General features: G+C 38.6%; 1 protein-coding gene across 1 annotated transcript in view; it reads right to left on the minus strand.

Annotated features, from left to right (window-relative positions):
* Nucleotides 1-2,168: 2,168 nt before the first annotated feature.
* COL4A3 (collagen type IV alpha 3 chain) overlaps nucleotides 2,169-27,795 on the minus strand; it is a gene marked incomplete at its 5' end in the record, with an annotated part of 57,867 nt that continues 32,240 nt past the window's right edge. The window contains 28 exons of the mRNA XM_083869051.1: nucleotides 2,169-5,063; nucleotides 5,312-5,484; nucleotides 6,287-6,401; nucleotides 7,449-7,626; nucleotides 8,274-8,486; nucleotides 9,079-9,177; nucleotides 9,946-10,065; nucleotides 10,187-10,258; nucleotides 11,498-11,570; nucleotides 12,014-12,144; nucleotides 12,776-12,961; nucleotides 13,268-13,318; nucleotides 14,402-14,500; nucleotides 15,077-15,157; nucleotides 15,431-15,557; nucleotides 16,542-16,681; nucleotides 17,046-17,135; nucleotides 18,213-18,311; nucleotides 18,998-19,132; nucleotides 19,711-19,800; nucleotides 20,844-21,011; nucleotides 21,683-21,796; nucleotides 21,918-22,068; nucleotides 23,433-23,530; nucleotides 24,889-24,989; nucleotides 25,471-25,576; nucleotides 26,415-26,583; nucleotides 27,452-27,640. Of these exons, the coding sequence (XP_083725177.1) occupies nucleotides 4,979-5,063; nucleotides 5,312-5,484; nucleotides 6,287-6,401; nucleotides 7,449-7,626; nucleotides 8,274-8,486; nucleotides 9,079-9,177; nucleotides 9,946-10,065; nucleotides 10,187-10,258; nucleotides 11,498-11,570; nucleotides 12,014-12,144; nucleotides 12,776-12,961; nucleotides 13,268-13,318; nucleotides 14,402-14,500; nucleotides 15,077-15,157; nucleotides 15,431-15,557; nucleotides 16,542-16,681; nucleotides 17,046-17,135; nucleotides 18,213-18,311; nucleotides 18,998-19,132; nucleotides 19,711-19,800; nucleotides 20,844-21,011; nucleotides 21,683-21,796; nucleotides 21,918-22,068; nucleotides 23,433-23,530; nucleotides 24,889-24,989; nucleotides 25,471-25,576; nucleotides 26,415-26,583; nucleotides 27,452-27,640 (3,453 nt within the window). The 3' untranslated portion in view covers nucleotides 2,169-4,978. The remainder of the gene's footprint in view (nucleotides 5,064-5,311; nucleotides 5,485-6,286; nucleotides 6,402-7,448; nucleotides 7,627-8,273; nucleotides 8,487-9,078; nucleotides 9,178-9,945; nucleotides 10,066-10,186; nucleotides 10,259-11,497; nucleotides 11,571-12,013; nucleotides 12,145-12,775; nucleotides 12,962-13,267; nucleotides 13,319-14,401; nucleotides 14,501-15,076; nucleotides 15,158-15,430; nucleotides 15,558-16,541; nucleotides 16,682-17,045; nucleotides 17,136-18,212; nucleotides 18,312-18,997; nucleotides 19,133-19,710; nucleotides 19,801-20,843; nucleotides 21,012-21,682; nucleotides 21,797-21,917; nucleotides 22,069-23,432; nucleotides 23,531-24,888; nucleotides 24,990-25,470; nucleotides 25,577-26,414; nucleotides 26,584-27,451; nucleotides 27,641-27,795) is intronic.

Raw genomic sequence — 27,795 nt, forward strand, 5'->3', positions numbered from 1 at the left:
TGACCCGCGGCGCGGCCCCGGCGGGACCGGGCGGGCTCTGCCGTGTCCTGTCCTGCCCTGCCCTGCCCTGCCCGGCCCAGCCCGGCATTGTGCTGTGCTGTGGCGGCGGGGCCGTGTCCGGGTGTGTGCCGAGCCCTGGCACTGGCAGGAGCTGGGGCACTGCCGGCCCACAGCCCGCTGTGCCCCGAGGGGCTGCTCCAGGGCAGCCCCGCCGCCCGCTCAGCCTGGTCTGGCCGGCTCTGAGCCCCCGGGGCCCTGCCCGGCCCTCACCCATCGCCGCCCCGTTACCGTCACACCTGTGTCCCCAGGCCCGGGTGGGTGACAGCCGTCCCTGCAGTGCCCCGCTGGGCCCCAGCACACGCCAGCTCTGCACAGAGCACCGGCTCCCGACCAGCGGAAACGCTTCCAAGGGCACCATTAGTGACCCTTCCTGAAACTGATTTCAGAGAACCGGGGAGCAGCTGCTGCTTCATGGTGTGACTGAATTTGCCAACTCTGTACAGGAATATACAATGAAATATGCTATTATATATATATATGAGATATTTTTTTAAAGAGAAGAAAGCAGTCTCAGAGCTTTTGCTATCTTTGGATTTATGGTTACAATGTTTTGGAGGGCAGAAGGCGTAGCAGTTTCAGTACAGAAGCATATATTAATCAAGGGCTTGCAGCTTGCTAATTCAGCTCTTTACAAATATCAACAGCACTGTTTTACAGCAGCAAGTGGTCAGAAATGTGATCGCCTACTAAGGAAAAGTTGTCCAACATTGAGTACGATATGGTAGTTGCTTTAAGATCTTATGTTTGATCTTACATTTGGCCTCCTTGAAACATGAGCTGTGCCCCAAGCACACCTTACCAGGCAATCCTCGTCGTTCTGTATGTGGAGTCCTCAATTTTGCCTCTTCTTTAACATTTTACAAACTATTAAGAGGATTTTATCTTTAAAATAAAAACAAACAAACAAACAAGAAAACCCCCCAAAAATTATAGTCTAAAAACTGGTTCTTCAAGCACACTAGAAATATGGTTCCTCTTCTGTGACTTCACATGTATAATTGAGTCAGTTACATGACTGGTTTTATTCCATTGAATATATGACTTTTGTTAATAAATTCAGTGGTCACAGCAAGTCACTTGAGTTGTTCTGAGTCACAGGAAAGCCTCCAGAAAAGCTCTGGTGGGGATTTCTAGTGTAGTATCACATTATGAATTACCATTAGAGGGTCACAACTGCCCATGGCCCCTGTCTTCTGTCCCAACCGAAAAAGAATTGTATCAGTCTGTATCCCCTCCCCTCTCAAGATGCTCTTTCCATTTTTTGCTTTGTGTACAGGTCCCTGCACAAGTAACCACCTTTGCCAGTTTGCAGATTTTGCTGCAGATATCCTTGATTTTCAGATCAGTGATTTAAAAGGCCATCCTTAAATATGTTGCATACAACACAGTTCTGGTGGTCTGTCTTCCTCATTTTCATGCTGAACTCTTGGTAATAATTTTAGGTTGTGCCTTTTTCTTTCTGCTGCACAGTCTAATTGTACCAAGCATCACACAGCCACTCACTCCCCACATCCCATCTCACCATGGGATGGGAGGAGAGTCAAGAAAGTAAAATAGAACTCATGTTGAGGTAAGAATGGTTTTATAATTGAAACAAAATAGTAATAATTATGATACTTCTACTGATAATTGTAATAAAAAGAAGGAGAGAAGGAGATAAAACCCAAGTAAGACAAGTGATGACAATACAATTGCTCATCCCCTGCTGACCAAGTGCCCAGCTGGGCCCTGATCCACCATCAGCCTCCTCTTTCCAGGTAATTTCCCCAGTCCATATACTGGGCATGACATTCTACAAGGTGAAATTGCCCTTTGGCCAGTTCAGGGCACCTGTCCCAACCTTGCTTCCTCCCAGCTGTCTGTGCATCTCCTCACTGGCAGACCATGGGACACTGAAAAGTCCTTGACTGAGAATAAACACTCCTGAGCAACAACCTGACCATCAGTGTGTTAGCAATATCAAGTATCAGCAATATAAATTCTCATACTGAGTACAGAACAGACCTGAAGCAGCTGATAAGAAGAAAAACGCCAGCTCATCACAGCATCCTACATAGGAATATATCTAGGAACAAGGCTGACATGCAGAGAACCCAGCTTGGGTATTTACACTCAAGTGCTAAAGTTGGAGTGTGGTCTCTCTAGGTCAGAGAGAGGAAGTGTCTTTTTGTGAACACTCTACCCCCTGTGTTTTAATCAGATAACACTTTTTTTTTTTTTTTTTTTTTTTTTTTTTTTGTATGCACAGGTAGTGACAAAATCATTAGCATTGGAAAGGGGAGAAAAAAAAGCCAACATGGAAATAGGTCTTTTATTTAGTCAAAATATTTTTATTTGGCTGTATTTAGCAGAATACAGCCCCCCATTGTTCGCTCATTATTCCTGATTTCTCATGTGTCCATTCTTTCAGTACAATATATTAACAGCTTGCACCTCACCAGCACTTTCCAGTTAAGGCTCCCAAAACATTTACAGACATCAGTTAACTAATCCTCACAACAACCATTAGCAGTAGGGAAGTAAAATGATCTGCAGCTGCAGTGAGAAGATAACATCAACTTTTCCCAAGTTTTTCTTTTATTTCCAGTGTCTAGCTTGTATTATGCCAGGCTTGATGAACCTGTGTCCCTGTACTTGTATTTCATGCTTTGAAAGAAAGACTCAGTTTGAGCACTCAAAATCTAGAGCTATTTATCAATATCTTTCTTTAGTAACTTGTTGAAGGCCACATAAAAAGTGAGCAGCAGAGTCCAAAACCGGGAACAAGGCATAACTTCCAGTTATATGCTATACTCTGAGACATAATTCTCTGTAACTTACCTTTGGACTTGAAAGCCACAATCCATTCTCTTCTCCTTATACATTATTCTCTACTGGACACATTTCCAGCAGACTTCAGCCTCAGGAACTCACATTTGCATTTTACTAGCAAGTTTTACATGAGAGTCTCCACAGTCATCAATTCTACGTTGTCACAATGCCTTTGGATGACTGCCATGAGCTTTAATGAAAAAAAAGAAATCACTAGCACCCCAACCTACCAAGCAACAGGTGTGGCCTTTATATTTGAGTATTTAAAGAAGACTTCAGAGTTGATGGTAAAGTCTAGTCTTTGTTTTAAGGAAGATAACCTCAATCCCAGGCTTGATTCAAATGAAAGACTAAATATTAACTTGACTTTAATACCTTCTTATCAGTAGTGCATCTGCAAAGAGATTCTTCATAAAACCCTGTAAATTCACTATTATGCCTTGCAAACAGAATTACTATGACTGTTCAAGCAAACAGTAATTTTAAAATATCCATTCAGTTCATGTAAATGGTATCTTCACGTTAGCTCCATCATAAGAAACTGGCATGAAACACAGACAAAACCTTTTTTTAGTTAGCTTAACACTGAAAATTCAGTCTGACAAACACAATGCAAGTATTTTAACAGAAACAATATAAAATTTCACTGGCTTAAAAAAAATCTAAATGAGAAATCCTGGTTATTTCACTGAATTGCTAGACCCTACATTTAAAATGGTGCATTTACAGAACTATTCAAATGAATTAGGCTTCTTCTGTAACACTAAATACTGAAATTCTGATAAATTGTGCAAGTATTAAAAAATATTAACATTTTAAATGTCAACATTACAATTTTAAATAGCCTTGCAAGTGCAATGTTATAAATATTAAAAAACCTCAGAGCTACAATTTCATATAATTTATATGAGCAAATGAAAGTGCTTTTCAAGTATTTATGTTCATTTAAAGTTGGATTCTCTTGTATATAAGTCAGTGCTTAGATGGTACAATTTAAATATCAGTCTTTTTAAAATTCTGGATGCATACATTTATCTGGATGGAATAAATGGTTTCATTTGCAGATATGTGTGCTAAATATTTAAATACAGAATACAATTTGTGATAAATATTTAAATATGAAATACTGTAAAATGGAAATACTGATTTTGTTATCTCAAAATGGGTGTGTGATGACCTGATAATGTCATGGGAGCCCTTGAGCCACACAGTGATTGTTCATTCTAACAAAATCCCAAATTACATGGTAAATGTAATTAAAATGGTAAATAGTTTTTTCTTCAGGAGAGATGAAAGCATGTGATCATGACAGAGGCCCAACACTGCCAACTTTGAAGAACTCAAAGAGCACATGATCCATGTCAAAAGCCATGGAGTCTAATGAAAACTTTCCAACACTTTCTTTAGTCAGCCCTTAGCCACAGTCACTGTGGAGCACACGGCCAGCACCTGTCACCACTGTCCTGCCTGCCCAGTGCCTGCTGTCGCTCCCTCTCTGGCCACTCAAGCACCATTATGGTCACAGTGATACAAAAAGCTTTGTACTCCTGGTTGCCAGCCAGAGGAAGGGTGAGGCACGTGGGAGATACTTGTTTATTAGACAAGAAAACCAAACCAAACAACTCTTAATGAATCATTATATAGTTAAAAGTGCACTGAAAATATTTCCTATTGAACCCTATCTCTCTTAAGTGCCAGACTGTCATCTTAAGTGATATCCACTTGGAATACTGAACATATGTAAGCTGATACAGGAGCATTTATAGTTTGTCTTGCTGTTTGAAAAGCACATGACACAAGGCAGCATTAACATCCTTCATTTAAGATCTGGTGATGCTGTAGTTTTATGGTGAAGATGCAGCTCAGAAATGACAAGGTTCAGCAGATGCCCCTGCAGACGCCATTAAAAGCTTCCTCCAACAAAGTGCTTTGTCATTTGCCAAAGACAAAAGTCAAACTGTTGCCCTACCTCACCACAGTGCTGCATTGGCAATTTTTAATTTTCTTTCCAGATGCAGCTGGAGTTTAATAAATTATAGCTCTTCAGCATTAGGCAATTCTTTGTAATAAGTCAAGAGTTTTATGTTCTGTGAAGAGTGGCCACTGTTTAGATTGGTCTCTTCATGCAAACCTGACAACGACTGATGATATTTTCTAGTTGTCCTGCTTTCAAAGTCTGTGGCACAGGTCTCCTAGAAGAAAAAACCCAAACATTCAATTTTTTTTCTTAAAAAAAAGGGATAGACAATGTGATTTTAGATATGGAGTTACTGACAACAACCTTGAAATTCTTGGCTCAAACATCTGTGTGCTACAGAATGACCCTGCACCCAACAAAGAGGGGTGCCTAACCTGAAGGGAATTACAAAGGAAGCTCCCACAGGTTTTGCAGGCATTTATTGTTCCCTCAGGCACTGGGATGCAGGGAAGTACAGTGTACCTGAACATTCTTCTTGGATTTAATGATGCCAACCAGAAACTGTAGGAATTTGTGTAGTAGTTGCACGTCCCCCTGCCATGGCACTCTATGAATGGGATGGCCCGAAATTCCTCCAGACAAGATCCAGGAGATGCCAATGCTTGGCCAGAAGCTTCTGAGCCGGCACTTGTGTACTGTAACCAACAAAACATTTTGATGAGAACTTGTCCATCAGCTTTCAGTAAACTGCAGGCAAGAAAAAACAAACCCTCTTTCTAAAACATATCATATGTTCTGTGGTACATCTTGGACAAAATAAAATGAATGCAGATTCATTTGATAAAACTTAAAATGAAGCACAGAAGCCTCCTGAAAATTCAAGCAGTTATGGCATTTCTTAGATCCCTGCAAAGGCCTTTTTCAGGAGGATGAAATGCATTAGACTAACCAGTACAAAGACTAAAAAGCTGCCTTCTGTCCAGTTGAGTGCAACAGTAACTACCTTACAAATACACTAAATTTGTGGGCTCGTGTTTTCATATTTTTGTTGCATTGATCACTTCTCCAAACACAAAAAGCAGAAAGGGTGTTTTTAAAAGAACTTCCTGGCATGGAAGTTGATCACTTATTTCTACAGTTTTGTGTTCAGGATGAGTTTAACCACTCCACTCCCCACACCTGTCTTCTAGATCTTAGCATAACATTTTTAAGTGAATGCTTGCAGTTATTTTTGTCAGACTAAAGTCCTTTAGTACTTCTCCCATCTTTTTTGCTTTTCCTCCTGCCACCTGTTTTTGTGAACAGATCAGAAGATCAGAATAGCTGTTTTTATGCTTCTGGAATTGAATAAGAATTAATAGAATTATTTTCTACTTCTTAGCAGAGGCAAAAAAAAAAATTAACAGCTATTAAAAAACAAATGAGCCATGAGCAGCTGAAAACAGCAATGAAAATGAGAGGACATAAAATGGATAATTCAAGTTGTTATATACTTACCATAACAAAAGAAAAACCCTTCCAGAGAGACATCCAGCCATCTGGGCATGCAGGAACTACAGTTGTTTGGCTGTGAACTGCTATTACCATTGCAGCTCCTTCACAGACAACACACCTGTGAAGGAAAGCACATTCAGTGCAGACATGAGGGAAAACATGAGAGCAGAACAAACTTCTACCTTCTAGGATGGTAGCTACCTCAAAGCATAGCGTACATTGCTATAACTGCTACTACTCACACAGATTTCTGTGTTTAATGAGGAGTAAGTAAATTGAAGGTAACCCATATACCTTATCTTGCAATTGCTTTGCAATCTCTGCTAGTAACACCAGACCAAAACTGTTCTTAAGATGGGAAGTAATTCCAGAACATCTGAGCTTCTTAATTTTGCCTTTAACGAAGTAATGAGCAAAATTTTACCTTTTTCACATGCTCACTACTTTATGTTGTTCTGTTTTAGTTCAAAGTTCTGTACTTCTGTACCTTTATTGGCTAAGATCAGAAAAAGTAATCTTTATTTCCTAAATGAGAAAACTGAAGCTGAGCTACTGGATTGCAACCACTGGGTAGGGCAGGAGAGAAGATGAGTGCAAAGCCTGCCTTCTCACCTTGAATTTTTGCTGCTCTGGAACTCTTTCATGCTTTTAGAATTTTTAAGTTGTTCTTCATTCTTCTCAGCTATTCTAAGCAACTAGAAAGGGCACACTTGCTGAAGGTTTCACAGCTGAGAACCTTCAGCTCAGTTTACAATGTTCTTCACCAACTACAGTAAATACATAATTCAGAACTGGAAGCAGAACTTGATTTGTGCTATAATTCTAAATAACAAAGCTGTCTTTATCTAATTTTAGTCTGTCTCTAATATCCATAATAATAGGGTCTTAAGGAAACAATCCCTGCAATTAGTAGGACAGTGTGCCATTTTCTTATGTTGGCTCTGCAACAACAGCCCTGTGATGGGACCCCAGCTTTATTCTAACTTTCCTTGAGAGTATCACTGAATATTTGACATACATAGGTGAGTAATCAGAAATCAGGCTGTTGAAGTCAGTGCTTGTATTGGCTGAGACAGGCAGGTCTTGCCTAGGATTTGCCACCTAAAACAATTTATGATGCCTCTGTGGTTCCAGGGCAGAGGAGATAAAATTCTAATCCTCTTACCTGCTTATCTGGGGCTCTAGTGCCCTGCCAGAAAGGGGTGCCATGTCTGGAGGCATCACCACTGCAGTGGACAGCCAGTAGGAGTAGTCATTGCGAGAAGCAAAGCTACAAACATCATTGGGGCTACAGAACAAGAATGGCATGGTGCTGAACCTCTGCAAGCAGCTACCAGCTGTTCCTAGAAGACAAAAGGGGAGAGGTTTGTGACAGACAGGAGATTAAATTTAGTGCAGTGACCAGAAGAGAGACATGATGGCACCCAATCTACTATAGGAAGGATTAAAGCAATTGGTAACTATAAGAAGTATCTGTACAGTAAAATTATCTGAAAGCAAAATGCTTCTGGTTTATACAAATATATCTATATAATAAACAAGGGCTAAGAACAAAATACGTTAAAATAATACAATCTTCTTGGATGGTATCAGCCCTTAACACAGTGGCAGTGATTCAGTTGCTTAAACAAAAGTTTCTGGTGACATTGTTCACACCCCAAAGCATCCCACTAAGGCTCCAAAACCCACAAGATTCTCCTTCACATCCTGTGGTGTTACTGTCAGCCCTGCTCAAATGTTGTGAAGGTTTATACTCGACATCTGTCCATAAGTAACTGAACTCCTCCTCAAAAAACTCTAGGGACATCAACAAGGGAATACAGGAGTGCAGGAAAGGAAGGTGTCTTTTAAACCATGATTTCTGAATTGACTCCAGGCCACTCTGGAGATGGATGCTTATCTCAGACACTTACTGTAACTTTGGTTTCATGACAACTTAGCATTACTGGACTCTAAGAAAACAATCTGAAATTTGTTACCAGTACAGTACCAAGATCTTGTCCATGTGCTCGTTCATTTCCTTGTACAAAAAGCAGGGAATAGCCAACATAGATTTGGGATGTCCCGTGTGGGCACGAAGGAATCTTTGTTGTCTGACTATGTCGGGTAAAGATAAATCCTTTTCTTGTTGGACCAGCAATGATAGTACCTGGTGATCCAGGTAACCCCTGCAGACCTGGAAAGCCAATCAATCCAGGTTGTCCTGTGGAGGGGAAATAAATATGTCTACAAGTATGGTAATTTTCTTTTTAATTTTAATGTCTTTTAAATTATTGAAACTGCTTGAAAATTAACAAAAAACCCACCAATAACAAGATACAACTTAAAAATTGGTAGTAATTGTTGCAGATGTAGGAACTCCTTCAGACCTAGCTCAGGCAGCTTTACACTGCATAGCTTAATGGAATAGTGAGGTATTTTAAAGAACCATGGCCATTTTTTTAAAAAAAAAGCTTAAAGTAAAACATTTGTGATGCCTAAATAAAAACATTTGGTTCTATTTTGATGTACTAAAAAGGCATCCTGGTATCTAGGGATTTCAATTGACTAAATAGAAGTGATTAATAACAGAAAAGCACAGTCAAGGGATATTTCTGTAAATTATTATTTCAGTTGCGAACATGCATTTGTTAAAAGCTAAGAATGTGCTGACATGTGTCTCTAAAGCTACTGTAAATGTTCTGTAAATTACAGACTCTCAATACATGTAAGAGGAAGGATTTACAGAAATCAGCAGTACAGTTTATCTGTAAATTCAGTAGTACCAGTCAAACAGAGATTCTGCTTTCTTGTACCTCTTTGTCCTGGAAATCCCCTGTCTCCTTTTGGACCAGGCAATCCTGGATGACCTGGATGACCAAAACGTCCTGGTAGACCTTTTACTCCTTTAGGTCCTAAATTGCAATCAAGGAAAAAACCAGAGGCATGTAGCAGTAGTTATTCTAGATTTTAATAACTGGTAAAGAATAAAGTTAAAATCCTCACATAAATCTAGCTGTGTGAGAATAAAAGCATGAACTTACTAAGTTTTCAAACTATCTATAGCACTGCTCCATTATCTTTCCTATCAGGAAGATTACAAGGACATATTGAATGTACTGCAAAAAAATGCCTTCAGCAGGCCAGCCCCCCTGAAGAGCTTCCTGCCTGAAAGCAAAGCTGTGGTACTGGGAAGGGTGGCCAGATACCCACTGCATATCCCCATCACCTTACCTTCTTCCTTCCCCATTCCTCACAGCTGTGACAGGCTTCACTTCTGGTGCCAATGGAGAAGAAGCCAGCCTGTTCTTTCCTTCCCACCCCCAGACCAGGACAGACACAATCACGCTGAAGCACATCTAGAATACTCCTATTACAGGTGGTAATTCCCTCCTCCCCACATATGAAAATGAAATGTATGAAAATGGGGAATGTTTTCATCTTATATTCCTTAGGCTTATGTTGAGGGATGTACTCACTGAGTCATTGCAAGGGTGGAGGGCAGAAGGAAAGGGAGAGTTTATAAATATTAGGATGTTAACAATGTACAAAGAGCAATTTTTAAATATGGTGAGGTTCTTTTAAAGACATGTTAATTTTCTATGCAGAAGTTTTTCCACCAAACCAAAATGTTCTACTAAGCAGCACACACAGACATGCATAGAGGTAAAAACATAAATCACCTTGTGGTCCAGGAATCCCTTGAATTCCTTGATCACCTGGTGTTCCTGGGATTCCTGGCAGTCCTGGAGGACCCTTGTTTCCTGGGATGGAGAATATTTTTCCTGAGACTCCAGATGGGCCTAGAAGCAAAAATATAATGAAGATCTATTGTTTGACATTAAGAGAAAGCAAACAAACTACAAAACAAACTAAATAAGTCAACCTAAGTCAGCTGGTATTGGAAGGAGGAGGGGTGGTTACCATGCTGGCCCTTTGGTCCCCTTGGCCCTTCTGCACCTTGTGGTCCTGGAGGTCCTTGATTACCCTTTTCTCCTAAAAGAGAAGATTGAAGATACATTGTCTGGTTTAAAATGTCAAAGCAACTGTCAAAGTTTCAGAGGACTATTGAAGAGTCCTGCACAATCCATGCAAAGTTCCCAAAGGGTAACACAGCCCATAGACTCGTGAAATGTGAAAGTGGGTTTCTTCACCTCTGCTGCAACTATATAATTTATAGGTCAAGTGCACTGAATTTATAAGATGATACTGTCATGCCTGTCTATATGAAGGTTGGTCTCTAAACCTAGTTTAAATTCTTAGTTTTAGACTATGTCCTTTCTATCTTATATGTTTTTGTCCCTGGATTTGCAGCCTTCAAGTGGAGTTCATGTCCCTTTAACCCTCCTGTCAATTATGCTGAAATTGTAAAGTTTTTTATGAGAAATTTGATAATTTGATTCTTTTCACTGTGCACACTATGAGGTTACATTCAGACCATGCTCCACAGTTCTGCTTGAAACAAAAAAAAAATAATTAAAAAGAATTTTTAATACCACATCAGGAAATTTGACATGTGAAATGAGAGTTTGTTGTTTAAGAAAGTAAGACAACTCCCTGTGTGGTGGTGACTTTGCCAATTAGAATGAATTTAAAATGCACAATAGTTAGCATGGATCATTAACAGGTGGGTTAAACAGGTAGTGACAATTCTGTGTGATTGTAAATCATGCAATTGAAAAAGGAGAATACTGGAGTAATGTAGGCCTACATTATATTTAAATCACTACAAAATTGTCTAAATTAAAGGGATTTTTAACCAGTTACTGATTCAACCTGCCCTCAGGAGTATGAAATTAATGAAGCCAATACATCTGCTGATAAACTGTAAATTAGATTATAACTGGGACTATTCTTACAGCAAAAAGAGGACCCAGTGCTGTAATTATGAGTAAACGCTCTTGAGTTCTGTAGTTAAGAGGTTGTTGAAAAATCACATTTTCTAGCCATAGTGGGATATTTCCAATTGGCAGACTCAGTGCCAAAGTTCTTACAGCTCATCACTCACTAAGGACAAACTTATTTTCAATTTGGACACACCCAGAGCATTCACCTCAGTGAAAACAGAGCATTCACCTCAGTGAAAACTCTCATAGTGAATGCTTTCATTTAGACCCGATTTTCATGGCAAAACCTCACATCTCTAGATACCCTCATACACAAATACTAATATAACTCAACATATAAATGGTTGTATTTGGCACACAGGAGTGTACATAATAAATATATGAATACCTTTTACACCTGGGAATCCAAGAAATCCAGGGTCCCCTCTAGCACCAGGATAGCCTGATTGACCTTGTATTCCCTGCAAAACAGAGAACATCAGTAACAAACAGAAGCAGCTTCTTCACACAATGAAATATATTTCATTTTTGTTCAGAATATTCAAAGCATTATGTTCACAGAATATCCTGCAACTAGAATAATCTGCTCCACTTTTAAGCATGTTAGAAATAGTCATATTATCGCTCATATTATCCTGTAATACAGACCAGCAAAGGAAATGACATACCAGGAATTTAAAAAAACCAATTCTTATTGATCCACTTAACTCCATAAAGCCTGCTTCTCATATCCATTTTGGTATTTCCTCTATTACAAGGTGTTTTGTGAAAATGGGTGGGAGAGGATGCTTGTTGGGGTTTGTTGTTTGTTTTGAGATTTTGCAGGATTTTTTATGGGTATTATTTTCATGGTAAGAGCAGACTATCTATGCAGTAAGAAAGAAGCAAAATTCCTTTCACTGACTTTGGGACCAGGAGGGCCAATGTCACCGGCTGGGCCCCTTGGACCTGGTATTCCATCCGCTCCTTGGACACCTTTGCTTCCTTTCATGCTGAAAGTGGAAAGACCAGGAAGGCCTGGAAAACCAGGAGCACCTAAACAGAAACATCAGAGTAAGTGAAGAGTACGGCAACAGCTTTTCACATAGGTTACAACACAGTGCAACAGTCCATGGCTCCATAATGATACTCATATTAATCACCTCAGTGATTTCCAAGGAAATATACACTCTTTTTAAAAAAACACATTTTTCCTAGCCTGCTAATTTAATCAGAGATCAGAACTTATAGTACTCTTTTAACACTGCAGGATTTTCAATATCTTCCAGTTATAGTTAAGTCTGGAATCACAAAATCATTTACATTGGAAAAGACCTTTAAGATCAAGTCCAACTGTAAACCTAACACTGCCATGTCCTCACTAAGCCATGTCCCTAAGTGCCACTCATGCTATCTCATTTTGTTTAAGCTAGATCTCAGCTGTCCTACAGACTACATGGGAGGAAAGCAAGATAATGCAACAGAGTGGACTTGAACACTTAGAGTTACTTTAATTTAGATCATGTTGTATACAATGGTAATATTGCATTAACTGCTAAAGGGATCTGTTTAATTATGAAACTCTCTTGGGGGAATACCCTTTCAACCTTGAATTCTGGACAGGCTGACTTCTACTTTCAATTATCAGTATATTCTTTCAGACAAATAAGGAGTTCCAACAACACACCTGCTCTTCCACGTGCACCAGGAATACCTCTGTTCCCCTTCTGGCCAGTGATTGCCACACCTGTGGAGCCTTGAAATCCAGGTAACCCCACTAAGCCAGGAGGTCCAATGGGTCCTCGATCTCCCTGGTGACCTTTCACACCTGGAGGCCCAGGAAAACCAGGCAGGCCCATGTCCCCTTTGATTCCTGCGAAGTGTGAATATTACATGTGGGGAAGGCTGTCAAGACAGTGAAGTGATGTGAAAATTCCAAATATGCATTTCCTATGCGGCAAAGGTGGAATTCAGCCCTTGTTTTTAGCACAGAGAAGCAACAACTCATTACAAGCAACAACTCTTGACATTAATATATAGGACCAAACTATCAAAAGCACAGAATCACTCTTTATTTCCTCTGACACTCTTAGGGCTATTTCAAGCATCTGAAAGCAGGAGGGGATTTGATAATGGTTCTGGTATTTAAAAATTTAAGCTTTTTGAAAAGACAACTCACCTGTACGTCCAGGAATACCTCGAAGACCAGGGATCCCTCTCCCTGGTGGTCCTGCAAAATATTAGATCACATTACATTCAAAGTCTAAAATAATTTTTAGAAAATATCACATTTTGTAATATTTCATACATTTCTTCTAAAGTCACCGAATCAAGAGGTAGAGTTTAGTTCTGTGTAAAAGAAAACATAGTATTCCAATTCTTCTATACAAAAACACAAATTAAATTCTTAGATTTTTATTTAAAGGAGGAGCTCTTATTAGTCAATCATATTTGAGGTACATTCTACAAAAATAAGCTTCTTCAGAGAAAAACAGAAAAAATCTGCATTTAATTTAGCTATTAAAAAAATAGAAAAATAAATATAAATACCTACAAAAGAAAATACGTTAACAGTGATTACTTCAAAGTTAGTATGAAAAAGCTTTCTAAATACTGTGGATGTCTTCTCAGTATCTTTTTGATATTGACATGCAAAGAAATATTTTCAGTGTAAAATTCTGTCAGAATTCAGTGTAGGACTAAATCTATCTAAACATTGATAACATCAGGAGTGACATTTAAATGAAAGGTTTCACAACCCAAGGTCATGGAAACTTTCACTATTCATGCAGCGAAACACTGATTCCTTTTATTTTATACCCATATAAAATAGAAGACTCCTTAGAAAGGATTTTGCTTCTTTTAATCTCTTTGAGATTAAATGCAGAAGAACTGTTAACAGCAGTACTTTGACTCTTGCAGACATGAACATTTTTAGGTGACATTATGACAAATCATATGTAGAATAGAGCATTTATAATGCACTTGGGTTGTTGACAACATGTACAAAAATTACACAGAAAAACACCTATAACCTTCTACTTAAAAATTTAGCTTTGGCTCCACAGAAGCTCCTTAGTAATCCTTTCCAAATAATCCTTGTTGCTATAATTACAGAAAAAAAAAAAAAACAAAAAACAAAAAAAAAACCAAAAAAAAAAAAAAAAAAACCAAAAAAAAAACAAAAAAACAAAAAAACAAAACAAAAAAAAAAAAAAAAAAAAAAAAAAAAAAAAAAAAAAAAAAAAAAAAAACAAAACAAAAAAAAAAACACCAATTGTAAAGTAGAATGAAAATATTTCACTGGTGTTACCTGGTTCTCCCTTTAGTCCTGGGGGCCCAGGCATACCATCCTGACCTTGAGTACCCCTTTCACCAACAAGTCCAGGTTTTCCAGGGACTCCAACAGCACCTGTCAATTACAGTGGACCACAATATAATTTTTTTAATTCTGCAGTGAGAATATTTGACTCCCCTTTATTAAACATTAAATAGCTACTTCAAAGATAGGTGTAGTTGTGTTGGTATAGAGCAGCATATAGCTTGTATTGAGCTCACTGGACTTCAGTGGATTTAACACCCCCACTATTTTCACAGACACAAGAAAGCCTGCAATGCATGCCTCTCTGTTGCTGCATATACACACTGTCCTTGAGGTACGTTTTGAATTCTGTTTTAGTTCTGTTGCTCTAGCAGACAACTACAACTTTGTTTCTTTCTACTCCAGTTAATTTTCTTCTCTTCATCTACCCATATCTTAGTTTATTATTCACTTTTAGGAGGTAGAATCTTAAGAACTTAAGCCTTCTTTATAATTGTGTGGATATCATATCTTGAGACCCTTGGATATGTACTTGTATTGAAAAAGGGCAAAAAGCTTTCCAGTAGTGAAACAAAATTAAAACTTTTTGTGTCAGCTGAACTGATAACATTGAACTGAAATCCCAAACCCAGGGCAGTGATTTAGGAGAGATGCTCTATACCATACCAGGAGGACCTGGGACTCCCTGCTGTCCTGGGCGGCCCTGGCATCCTTTCACACCAATATCTCCAGGGGGTCCACATTTTCCTGTAAGAAGAAGTGTGGCAGAGGGGAAAAGGCATCACCCCTAGATCCAGACTCAGTTTAAGAGCTTTGCTATTGTTTCTGCTTTTGTCAGCTGCAAAAGTTCTCCAGGTGACACAAACTGGCCTGGCTGCTGTGACCATGAAGGAGCTGTTGAGGTTTACAGCAGTCAATATAAGTCAGTGTCCCACCCCCAGGCAGCCTGTGCAGCTGGAGGAATTATCTTCTTCTACAAGCATGTCAGCAGCTCTCCATCCCTCCCAAAGTACCCCATACCTGGGATTCCTGCACCTCCAGTTTCTCCTCTGATCCCCTGTGGACCTGGTACTCCTGGAAGTCCTGGATGACCCTCAGAGCCCTCTTCTCCTTTGCTGCCAAAAACTCCTCGGGGACCTGGATCTCCCTGAGAAACAGTTGCACACAGACAGGCAAAGAATAATCACAGTGAAGAACAGAAAAATCACATGCAATTTTAAAGGTCAAGTACATGTAATCATGCTTCATTAGCATTTTCAGACAAAACCAAAGCAGATTAAATGTGAGGTCTATACCACAGATCTTTTAGACATAGCTAAGATCTATTTTTAACCTTTACAAACCAAGTTGTTTTTATATATTTTCCCTGGCAGAGATTTCCCTTCAATTTTATTCTACCAGCTCTTCCTTTGATCCAAACATCCATTCTTTAGGTAATATGCAGCTATACGAAGCACTGAAATGCGTATTTTTTTTCTTTAAATTCCTACCAACTTTTTTGACAGTTATCTCATTGGGGCTACCCAGCTGATACTGAAAATGAACAAATAATTTGGACACATTACAGGATTTATAGAGCAATTTACAGCCTCAGCCACTCATTTCAGATAATCTCATAGGTAGAAAGACTTCCAGTTATTCAACAACCAGAACATGTGAAGTTAAACTATCCAACTGATCTAATTTAAAAATACTGATTTGTTCTTAGCAATATATATGACCAAACATAACATATACTTAGTAATACACATTACTAAGAAAAAAATTCTTATGCAAGGCTATTACCAGACTATCAAAATCAAACAGTATATGTTTAGATTACAAAACTTTTGGATTTGATAAGATGAGGTTTTGATGTACTTTTTAACATCCTTGTTTTTAATGAATTAGTAACCTTTACAGAAAGCAAGTTACTTCAAGGTATTTCATCTTTATAAGTAAGAATTTTCTGCACAAAAGAAGTGAAATATAATGAAATAAAGAATTTCTCCTGACACAATAGTATTTTCATATTTCTTACCACTAATAAATCATCTATTTCTGCAAACTCTGCAGCTCTTGCTAACATGCTGTTGTTCTGTTTCTATAGTCAAAGCTCTGCCTAACAGGAAATTTTTTCCACTGCCTTTACCTTTGGACCAGGTTCTCCTGGAGGCCCAGCAGATGGGTACCCAGGATCTCCTTTGTCACCTGGAAAGCCACCATAGCCTGGTGGACCAGAGTCACCTGATGGTCCTGGAAAGCCTGGAGATCCTTTCTGGCCTTTTGGACCTGTAAAAATAACAATACTGGTACCATTCTTAAAAGGATCATAATTGCATTTCACACCTCATATTTTGTGAGCTGTTGTTTATATATACAGATATTAATTCTTCATTACAGTAATTTAAACTGTGATTTTATTTCTAAAAAAAAGTTCTTATATGTAACAATATATAAATTAAAGAATTTAGATAGAGAGGGAGAATTGCATTCTGCAAGTCAAGCAAATGCTGGAGTGAAGATAAATCTATGGATACTAAAGAATAAATCCCAGTCCAAGTATTGTGTGGTGTGCCTACAGTACCAGCTCAGACCTGTGCAAATGCTTCTATAAAGCTCTATGAATTTGTAATATGTCTTGAGAGAAAATTACCTGGAATTCCCATATCTCCTTTGTCTCCATGAGCACCTGGGAATCCTTGTCCTCCAGGAATCCCTGGAAGACCCATAAATCCTTTGGCTCCTGCAAGATGAAGAAATAAATGTCATCTTCCATGTTTGCTTTAGACACTGGCTGGATGTTAGAGCTGTCATGAATACAAAATCCTCTACCACACACCTTCTTTTGCTATATTACTATTTTATAGATAATCAACATGGACCCTTTTGCCCCAGACACAGATAAAATTATCATTACTGTTTTCAGAAAATGAAGGAAATAACAAACACCTTATGTATCAAGACTGAAATTAAGGTTTGTGATCACAGCACTTAGGGGCAGCCACTGCAGTATACTTTAGCTGAATTTGATGAAGATCACAAATTTGTATTTATGCACTGGGTTCTCCTTTCATTGCCTGAACTCCAGTTTAGTTTCTGTCCATGAAACAATCACATTATTACTTACTCATTATGGATGTCTCATGACTAGTATATAATAAAAAGTTCTTGAGTGTGACCTAGGCACTTATCCCTCCACTCACTTACCTTGAGATCAGTTTAGCTAAGTTAGCACTCAATTTAATGTAGACTAAAAGATGCACCTAGAATGTTCTCTGAACATTCTTTCTGAATTCCACTGTGCCAATGCCTGACATTTTTAAATCCGCTCTTCATTGGAAATCTGCTAACTTTCGAAATACAAGTCAAATATGTAGGCTTTGAAAAGGGAAATACAATTCACCTGAAGTTAAAAAAAAAAATCCTTAAATACATCTGTGCCAATTTGTTATATTTTAGAATTATTTTAAAAATAGTATTACAAATTCAAACTTATTTTTTAGAAATATTAATTTTTATTAAGTGGCTTTATCAGCTTTTAGACTTTATTGTTATTCAGGATTTAATATTATTTTCTATTTGTCATCCCAAACAGTGGTCTATATTTGAAAGAAAACAAGAAGAAGAATCATTTGCTGATAGCTACTATGACTTTCAAATAGCAGCTTTTGAAATTGCTCAGTTTCTGAATTGTCAGGAAAGCTTTGGAGTTAATAGAGAAAAATGCAGTGCTGCCTCTGGAGCCAAGTTGGTGTGCCCCAGAGGAGCAGTATCTCCTTGTCCACATGGCACAGTAATTTTCAATACACATATTCCATACCTGGTAGACCAGGAATTCCTTCAGACCCATCAACACCTGGGGGACCTTGCACACCAACATCTCCTTTTTCTCCCCTTACACCCATTTGGCCTTGAACTCCTAAAATGAAGATTTAAAAAATATTACAAAACAACATCTTAGAATATAAGTTTTTATACAAAGCTTAAAGTTTTATAACTCTTTAAGCTAATGAAACAGAAGCAGAACATAGGATTTTCACTCTGAACACATGTAAGCAAAACATAAGCTCCTATCTAAGTTCTGTATTTTTCATGTGCAACAATAGGAAGTTCCCGAAAGTTTCCATAGGAAAACATGGATACAAACACCTAGATTGTATTAGTTACATATGTACAGTTCATAGAGTTCATGTTAACACTGCAAACAAAGGAGTTCTTCTGACAGTCAAGTATTTCTGAGTAGATTTAATGTCTTTGCAATCCAGTATCTGGTTGGTAAGTGCAGTCATTTCTGTGCTCACAGGATACTAAATGTGTAAAAACATGAATGTATAGCATATAGGTATATAAGCTTCCTGGTACTACTAATATATTATTTAGCACTAAGAGCTTTTTAACAGAATAAGGACTTGTTGAAATTGAACTGAATATTCAATATAATATCCAACTATCCCCTAAATAAGAAGGCAGTTCTAGTGTTCAGCAATAATTATTTCAAAACCACGTGAGTGAGTACTCTCAGCAGTAGAGTCAGTTTATTCCATATTTGGAACTGGGACTGCAACGACCCTGACTAGTTTTAATGACAGAACAATGAATGTGTACCTTTTAAACCTTGTTCTCCTTTGTCCCCAATACCAACCAAGGTCTCAGATGGTCCAGGAAAACCTTTATCACCTGGTTCACCTTTTTCTCCAAGGAATCCTTTTCTTCCCTTTATTCCTGGGAAGCCAGGAGAACCTGCAAGAACACAGAATGAAATTTTCTGAAGAGATCTGTCTAGATGATATAATAAAGGAAACCAGATAATGCCAATCTTCAAGAAAAATTGTAATTTACATATGTAAATATACATTGCAAATCAACAACGTAAACTAATTTCTTAGCTGCTCCAATCATCAATAAAACATCCACAAGTACAGACTACTTGTAGTAAGTAATGCTTGTCTTTCCAGCAAGACATGGAAATTATTTCTTATAGTGAATAAACATACAAACTTGTGTCTTTTAAATAAATATAATAATGGTAGCTACACAGGATGGGGAAAAAAACCAGCAAAAAGGTTCTCTGCTCTTTATTGAGTAAAACACCAGCCAATTAAAAAAAATTAAAAAGGTGTCAAGTCAAAATTGCTAAAAAAATATTATGTCATTCAGCCTGAAGACTGCACATATACAGAAGACAGATGAAGCAAGACTCACAGAAATTCCAGTACACATCTGTACTCAGGAGTACAAAAATGGATCACAAGACTAACTTGAGCATTGAAATTCCTGTATTCTAAGTGATAACAAAGGCAGATAAAGTGGTCACTTGCCTCTGATACCGGGGTTGCCTGGTCTTCCAACCATGCCAGGGGGTCCAGGAATTCCTAACAGTCCCATTACACCTGGATCTCCCCTTGCACCTGTGGGATTGAAGCAATAGGAACATATTTGTTAGTATGAGTTAAACAGAACATTACTTCAGAAAACTACATGTATGCAGTGTTTAATTTCTGTAACTGTCCAAGCTGGTTTTCCCATCTTTAACCACAGGATCATGATTTATAATCCCCAATTGCCTGAATTAGTAGCTGCAACAGCTCCTACTAATGAATGAAATCACAGTCAGGATAATGCATCTGAGATATCCATACAGGGATGAGAGATCAGTCATGAGATGTGTGGGAAGTACATTCCTTTCTGGCCCAGGAGACAAAGACCAGCTGGGAAATAACAACTCCCTCAAATGCCACCAGAAGTCTATGTTTGCATAACTGAGTCAAGTGCTACATGTTTATCAAAAGCTTTACAGATTCTCAATATAAAAAGGCATGTAGCATCTCCTTCCCACACTGTAATGATTTGAGATTAAAGAAAAATCTTTATTAGAAATAAGAACCATTATATGACTGATTTATTTTAGTCTTCAAAACAAATTTCAATGTATTTCTGAAAAAAACACCCCAAACAAATCAACCCTATAGGGACCACTTAGCTTACTTAAAGTTAGCTCTGGCTAGTGACAGAGCTTGATCTGACTTAAGTCTGTGAGACTCTAGATCTGAGTTTTAAGAAAAAGAAGATAGCATTATGAATTAATTGAAAAGGGATGCTGAGTAAGAACTAAACACTTTGCACTTCCATTGTGCTGGGGGAGTTGCTTTGAATATTAACTATTTCATGTCCTACTGTAAGGACAATACTGTATAAAAAACTACATAAAATGTTGTTCTGAGAAGACTACTACAGAAATTTCCACACTGTGTCAAGAGAGCTTCAAGATATGCTCATCATTTAAGGAAGAATGACTTATTAGTTTTCCATAAAATCTCAAAGATAAATGAATACCTTTCAGGGAAAATTATTTTGCGTTCTTCAGTCCTGAAAAACATGACCTTTGCTAAACACCTTTCTGCAAAGACTTGCTTAATTGCTACATCAAAACAAAGACTTAGGAAATCCTTACCTGGCAAACCGGAGATTCCTGGCCTTCCAGACTGTCCCTTGGGACCAGGTAATCCTGTATTTCCCTGAAGACCTATTAATCCAGGTTCCCCAGGCAGTCCGTAGATTCCCGGGATACTCAAACCAGGAGGACCCAGGTTTCCTTTTGAACCTTGTAAACCTCTTCCTCCTAAGAAAAGTGTAGGACAGTGTGGTATGGCAAATCTGTCTGAAAAACAAATCTTCATCTCTATCTTTACATCATAAGCATGAAACTCTTCTTGAACTTTGCCTATTTGAGGCTAAACATGAGACCTGTAAGGCAACGGACACATTCAGAAAATCTTCCAAGGGCTGTGAGCTGGGTTTTTAGAAAAAAAGGAAAAAAAAAATCCTTTTGTGATCATATATAGGAGAAGGAATGTGCTACATACCTGAGTTTGGGGTTTTCTTAAAGAAAATCATATGCAGTACAGGCAGGTACTTTTGGGACCCTAAATTGTTTTCCTACCTAACTGAGCTCTTCCTTTCTTTTATTTCTTTATCAATCCTATTGCACCACAGAATCTAAGTTCAGTCCCACAGGGGGAGATATGACTGAAATATCATTTTTCTTGTGGAATTTCAGTTTGTGATTACTCTTCAGACTGTCTGGTGAAATCTGAATCTTAATCCATCTTTATCAGTGTATGTGCTTCCTCCCATCTACAGAAAGAGCATTTTTAAAATGGACTCATGTTTTCTTGCATACTCTTCTATAACCAATATCCAGAAAAAATTTCAGCTCCCTCAGGATACTGGAAGGCAGAAACAAAAGCCACACTCATCCAGCCAACTGGCATTTTTGGGTCAAAGTCCTACCTGGTGGGCCTGTAGCTCCCTGGCCACCTGGCAAGCCTGGCAGGCCAATAAGACATTCAGCAGGTCTCCCTGGAAAACCTGGGTCTCCAGGAGCTCCAGGTGAGCCACGATCTCCTAAAAGACATGAGAGTGGATTCATGGCCAAATTAAGTTCTAGGCTTTGAGTCAACATTGTTTGACTTGGTTTTTCTTAAAATAACTTGCTGTGCTCCCTGAGCTTCTCAGACAACGTTACCTCTTAGGCCATCATCACCATCATGCCCAGGATTCCCTGGTGGGCCTGGGAGCCCTGGAAGTCCACCTTCACCTTTTGAGCCAGGACTGCCATGACCTCCTGGTGAACCCATTCTTCCTTGCTCTCCAGGAATAACCATGCCTGGCTCACCCTGCAACACAGACAGAAATGTAAACAATCCTCATTGCTTTGCAAATCTGCCAAAATAATTTCTCCACTGTGGGAATAGTGACCTTATTTTATTAGGGTAATTCTCCTTATTCCCTTTAGATATTCCACATATAATTTCTAATGGCTTCAATTCAGCAGACTACTGGATGTTCCTCATTGGCCAGCTGAGAAATTAATCTAGACAGCTTTTAAACTTTGTCTCTTAACCCTAAGAAGTTGCTACTGAGCAACGCAAGACACTTCCCTCCATTTGGTTTTGAATGCATCGGCATTCCTTCTGCAGCTGTGAAAAGCTTTGGGTATCTTTCTGAAAGTGGGGGTGAAGTTTGTGCAAATATAACATTTCCTTTCTTCTTATATCATAGTAATATTTTTTATCAAATTATTTACTTAAATGATCAAGGTCAGCACCCAGATATGTGTCAGAATACTCAGTCAGCTGTTGGGGTTTTGAAAAAATCATTCTTCTGAACACTGTTTTCCATGAAGACTGGTTTTATCACAAGTGCCTCACATGTATTCTCTGACTGGAAAGTTTGAATTACTATTTTTTTTTAGCTGAATGAACTGCTGGTTGTTTTGAATACCAGCAAATCAATATGTTCATAAAGCAGGTCAGTAGACCTGAGCTTGTACCAGTCACTAATGAAGTACTTGGACCACAGAGGCCACTTCACATCCAGATGTTCTGTGGCATCAAATAGATTAAATATAAAAAAAAAAAAAATCCATAACCTCAACCCCCTTCCTTCATCACATCAAAAAACACACAAAATAATTGCATATGGGCACACACAGACAGAAAGAAATGCCATATTTTCAAATCATTTAGGTGTTAATATTTTGTTCAAAATGGAACCCTAATTACAGACTAGTCAAGAATCAGTAGATTAACTTCTGTTAATCAGCAAGAATGGCTGCAGTATTACCTCCAACCTACTTTCTTCATGCTTTAATTCAACAGAGCAGTTGCTTAAATGAAATACATACTTACTTGTCAATGACCTCCATGAAATATATACTTAATTGGATTTCTGAACAGAGATCTTTTCAGCAGCTGAGGCCTTAATATTTTTGCTGTAAGCAATGCAATATCCTCCTTGTGGTCTGAAAGCTGAAGTAGGAAAACATCCCAAACACTTGGAATTCTGCAATCTTGTATTTGGATCTAAAATTTTGGCTTGAACTCCTTTTTATAAAAAGAATTTAATTTCATAGTTTGTGCATGACTTGTCAAAAAATAAAGGAATTCCTATATTCCTTGCAATTTTTTATTTATTTGCTCAGTATAAAATTTAATGAATGGGACCTCTGGAAAAGCCTGTGCTGTATTTCTAACCAAACCTTTTGTCCTGGTTGTCCTAGATTTCCAGCTCGGCCTGGATCTCCAATCTTTCCTTCACAACCTGGTGGCCCTCTGCCTCCTGCAAGTCCTTTATCTCCTGCAAAAGGAATTAAATGGCAGTGCAGATGCTTTATTTTACAAAAGGGTATTTGCATGTGTCATGAGCCTCTGACATAAATGGAGCATACATGAGCTGAAGGGAGCATTGGGTGAGGCCACACCCTTGGGTGCTGTGTCCAGCTCTGGCCCCTCAGTTCAGGAAGGACATTGAGACACTTGAGCGTGTCCAGAGGAGGCACCGAGGCTGGTGAGGGGCTGGGAACACAAACCCTGTGAGGAACGACTGAGGGAGCTGGGGCTGTTTATCCTGGAGAAAAGGAGACTCAGAGGTGACCTTCTCACTCTCTACAACTCCCTGAAAGGTGGCTGTGGTTGGGTGGGGGTTGGTCTCTTTCTCCAGGCAGCCACTGACAGAACAAGAGGACACAGGCTCAAGCTGCACCAAGGGAAATAGAGGTTGGACGTTAAGAAAAAAAAATTAGTGAAAGATTGATAAAGTACTGGAATGGTCTGTCTGGGAAGGTGGTGGAGTCACCATCCCTAGATATGTTTAAAGAAAGACTGGATGTGGCACTCAGTGGTGCCATATGGTTTAGTTGAGGCAGTGTTAGGGAATGGGTTGGATTCAATGATCTTAAAGGTTTCTTCCAACCCAGTGATTCTGACTCCAATCTTGATTTCAGAGTTGATGTGACACACAGCAAGTTGTTCCTCACATATTCACTCAAAATTGACTGCAACGCTATTTCTTATGAACTAATTTGAAGCAAGGCACCATTCTTTTTTTAAGTGAACCCATTCTGATGTCAGTTCCCTACTGTTCTCTTTAATAAGCAGCTTGGTACAAATTTTAGTATCTGAGACTTTTCTGTTAACTCCTTACAGGATTATGAGAATTTCCTAGCATTTATAGTGTTCAAAGGGAGTTGTAACTTTGCATGAGGAATGGCCAGATTTACAGTATTGAAAATGCTTTCTATTATCTGCACAATAGGGCAAGAATTGCATTGAACATATCCAAAATTAATTAAAAAGAAAGTACTGACACTCATAAAGCTCTGTCTCTGTAACACATATCCAGGTGAAGAGAATCCATCTGAATTAAGTGCAGCACTCAGGTGAGACAGCTGCACCTGTTTGGGCAGTATTTCAGAAAGCATCAGCGTCTTAAAATATTTCTCTACTGTCAGCTTTGATACTTGATACTCTGAAATACCTCAAAATATTTCAAACTTGCAATTTCTAAGACTTAAGGCAGTAAATTACAAGACTGCTAAAAACACTTACCTGTCTGCTCATTGATTTATTTTTTTTAACTTGCTAATAATTTTATGGTGTATTTAAAACAAAAAATTGGGGTTTGCTTCTTTAATAAGATCAAAAAGAGTATTTTACCTTTTGGACCTGGGTTTCCAGGAAACCCAAGCCCTGGAAAGCCTGTGTCACCTGTTGGTCCTGGATGTCCTGGATCACCTGGCTGACCTCTTGCTCCAACTCTACCTGCACAAAGAAAGTAAATAAACTGAATTATCTTACCACAGAACATCAACTTGTAATATTATGTGTGTTATAGTTTATCATTATTAAGAAGTACACAACTGTAGATTATATCAGAATTTAGACACTATTTCTCCACTGCAGCTTTTCACAGTAAAAATGATAATTGTATTCACAGTATTGAAACATTTATGAGTCTGTGAGCTCAGTTTTTATGCAATCTGGCCAAATTCCAGACTCCAGAAATAGCGACATGCAGACATGAATCTTCCACTTCTTGAGAGGTTCCAAACACACTTTATAGGGGTGAGGCTTGAAACAGAAGCAACTGTAAGAACAGAAGCTACCATAAAACTGTCAAAAAGCTTCCTGTGATGATCAGGACAGTTTTAAGGACTATTGTTCTACAAAACCCAAGCAAAGATGCCTTACAGTTAACCAATCTCTAATTCTAACTGTTTTACTTATTTAGTGCTGTACCTACCAGGCACTCCTGGGGGTCCAGGTAAACCATGTGGTCCTTGAGGTCCTGGCAATGCAGGTAGTGGAGGTAATGGAGTTGCCCTACTGGTCTCTCCTTTCAGACCTTCCGCAAATACATTATAAAATATTACAAAGGCATATAGTTTGGCAATATGTAGTCTCAAGCATTTAAAACTATTAGTGATCAATCAACTTGCCTAAAAATGTAGTCTTCTACAGTTTCCATATTTCTGAAACTCCAAAAGATTTTAAAAAGCTTTCACATCTTGGCTTAAGTAAGTAAAATCATTTTATTGACACCTGCAGTCTTCCTCTCAGCCCTCCTGCAGTCCAGTGGAGACCCAGAAGCAAAGTCACCAGGAAAATGATGCAACTGAGAAGTGCTTAAATCTTCAAGTCATAAAAGGCTCAGTGGGCATGATCTTTAAGCAAGCTTTACTATATCTGCCACTCAGCTGAGTTCTTCCACTGGTATGTTTCCAGCACTCAAAAAATTATTACGCCCTTTCCATTTACCCCTGCTGACTTATATTACACTAATGGTGACAACTGGCTGCATATTTGAAAAGTTTTTGTTTCCAGAGTGTCAAGCACTGGAACACATTGCCCAGAGATAATGTGCTGTCTTTGTCCTTGGTGGTTTTCAAGGATCAGCTGGATAATGCCTTGAGTAACTTGGTCTGATATCATAGCTGTCCCTGTGCTGAGATGAAGTTCAGACTGCACAGAGTCCCTTCCAACCTCAATTATCTTATCACCCTCAGACTTTTGCTACTATCTTCAGATGTACCAAAGTTGGGACAATGTGGCTGGAAGTCCCATGGCAAGAAGAGGTTTCCCATGTTTCATGAATTAAGTTTTTGATTTCAATCTATCTCTGCAATTTTAACCAAGTACTCCTTAACATAGGTAAAACACAGTAAAATAGGGAAGTTACAAACCAGCTTCTCCAGGTAATCCAGGTGGTCCAGGTATTCCTTTAGAGCCTTTAAAACCTCTTACTCCTTGTGGTCCATAACCTGGCAGTCCAGGAAGCCCCATTTCTCCAGGAAGCCCAAGTCTACCAGGCAATCCAGGTAGTCCTCTATCTCCTTTTGATCCAGCCAATCCCTAATGATTACACGTGTATACCAAACATTACTTGCTTTCCACACCAGCTTTCTTAACAAAATGCCCATTTCTCTGACTATAATCTAGTATTATTTTAGTAGCAGAGTAACTCTGATAATTTAGGTAATATTTTTCCTCTGATTAACCTGTGATTAAACAAATACAAATTTGAATATCAATGGTTACAAAGAGAGGGCTATTAAGAGGGAAATACTACAAATGAAATAAATACAATTTCCTGATTTTTTCCAATCACTGTGTTGTGGCACTGTACACTTTTTTTTCTGTTTTAAAACACATTTGGCAAAAAACCCAAGCCCACCTCAGCTCTGACTCTCCTTGTATACTGTGGAGTTGGTTTTAGAGACAGTTATATCTGAATAAAGTTAACAGCTTCTCAGCCAACATAACACAACAATAATTGTTAGTTTTTGCTCCTGCTAAGCTCTGCTGTAACAATTCTAGTTTTATGGTTAGTTCTCACTGAAGATTAACACATAAAGACTGAACAGGAAGTATTTGAATTATTAAGCATTGTAAGTAGCCAAGAAAATACTTAAAAAAAGATTTTATCCATCATAGAAATCCAACAAAATGCTCCATTATCAATATCCAAACTAACACCTCACTAGACTGCTGATGTTTTTCAGCAACGTGTACCTACACTGGCCTCATCTCTCTCTGGTATCACATCAGAATATTTCCTCTGCTTCATTCATATGCTTGTTACAATTGAGCACAGTACCCTCAGTCAAGTAGGGGATATTCAGCTGAAATATCTGCATAGATTAAACAGACTGTTGTTCAAGACAAAATACTGACTTAGGTTTCCATGACTTCCATATTAATTGCAAAAATGCATACCCACCTGTTCACCTTTAGAACCCTTGGATCCTTTAGAGCCAGGTCTTCCCAGAAATCCACTTGAACCTCTTCTTCCTCTGTCTCCCCTGGCTCCTGGGTCTCCTGGCTCACCTTTTGGCCCTTCTGGATATACATATCCTGGCTCACCTTTTGATCCTTTACGTCCTTGATCTCCTCTAAAACCTGGAGGTCCCTAGAATAGAGTTATCAAAAGAATTTCAGTGCTGGATGTACGTAATCCATTTTCAAGTTTCTTTTTCTTAAAATTAAATACCTCAGAAGGGTTCTCCGTATTCTCATTTTTATTCCCTGTAATAGCACCATTCAATGAACAGGGTTTTGGGTTTT

Source organism: Zosterops lateralis (genome assembly GCF_965231275.1).
Source record: "Zosterops lateralis genome assembly, chromosome: 10".
NCBI lineage: Eukaryota > Metazoa > Chordata > Aves > Passeriformes > Zosteropidae > Zosterops > Zosterops lateralis.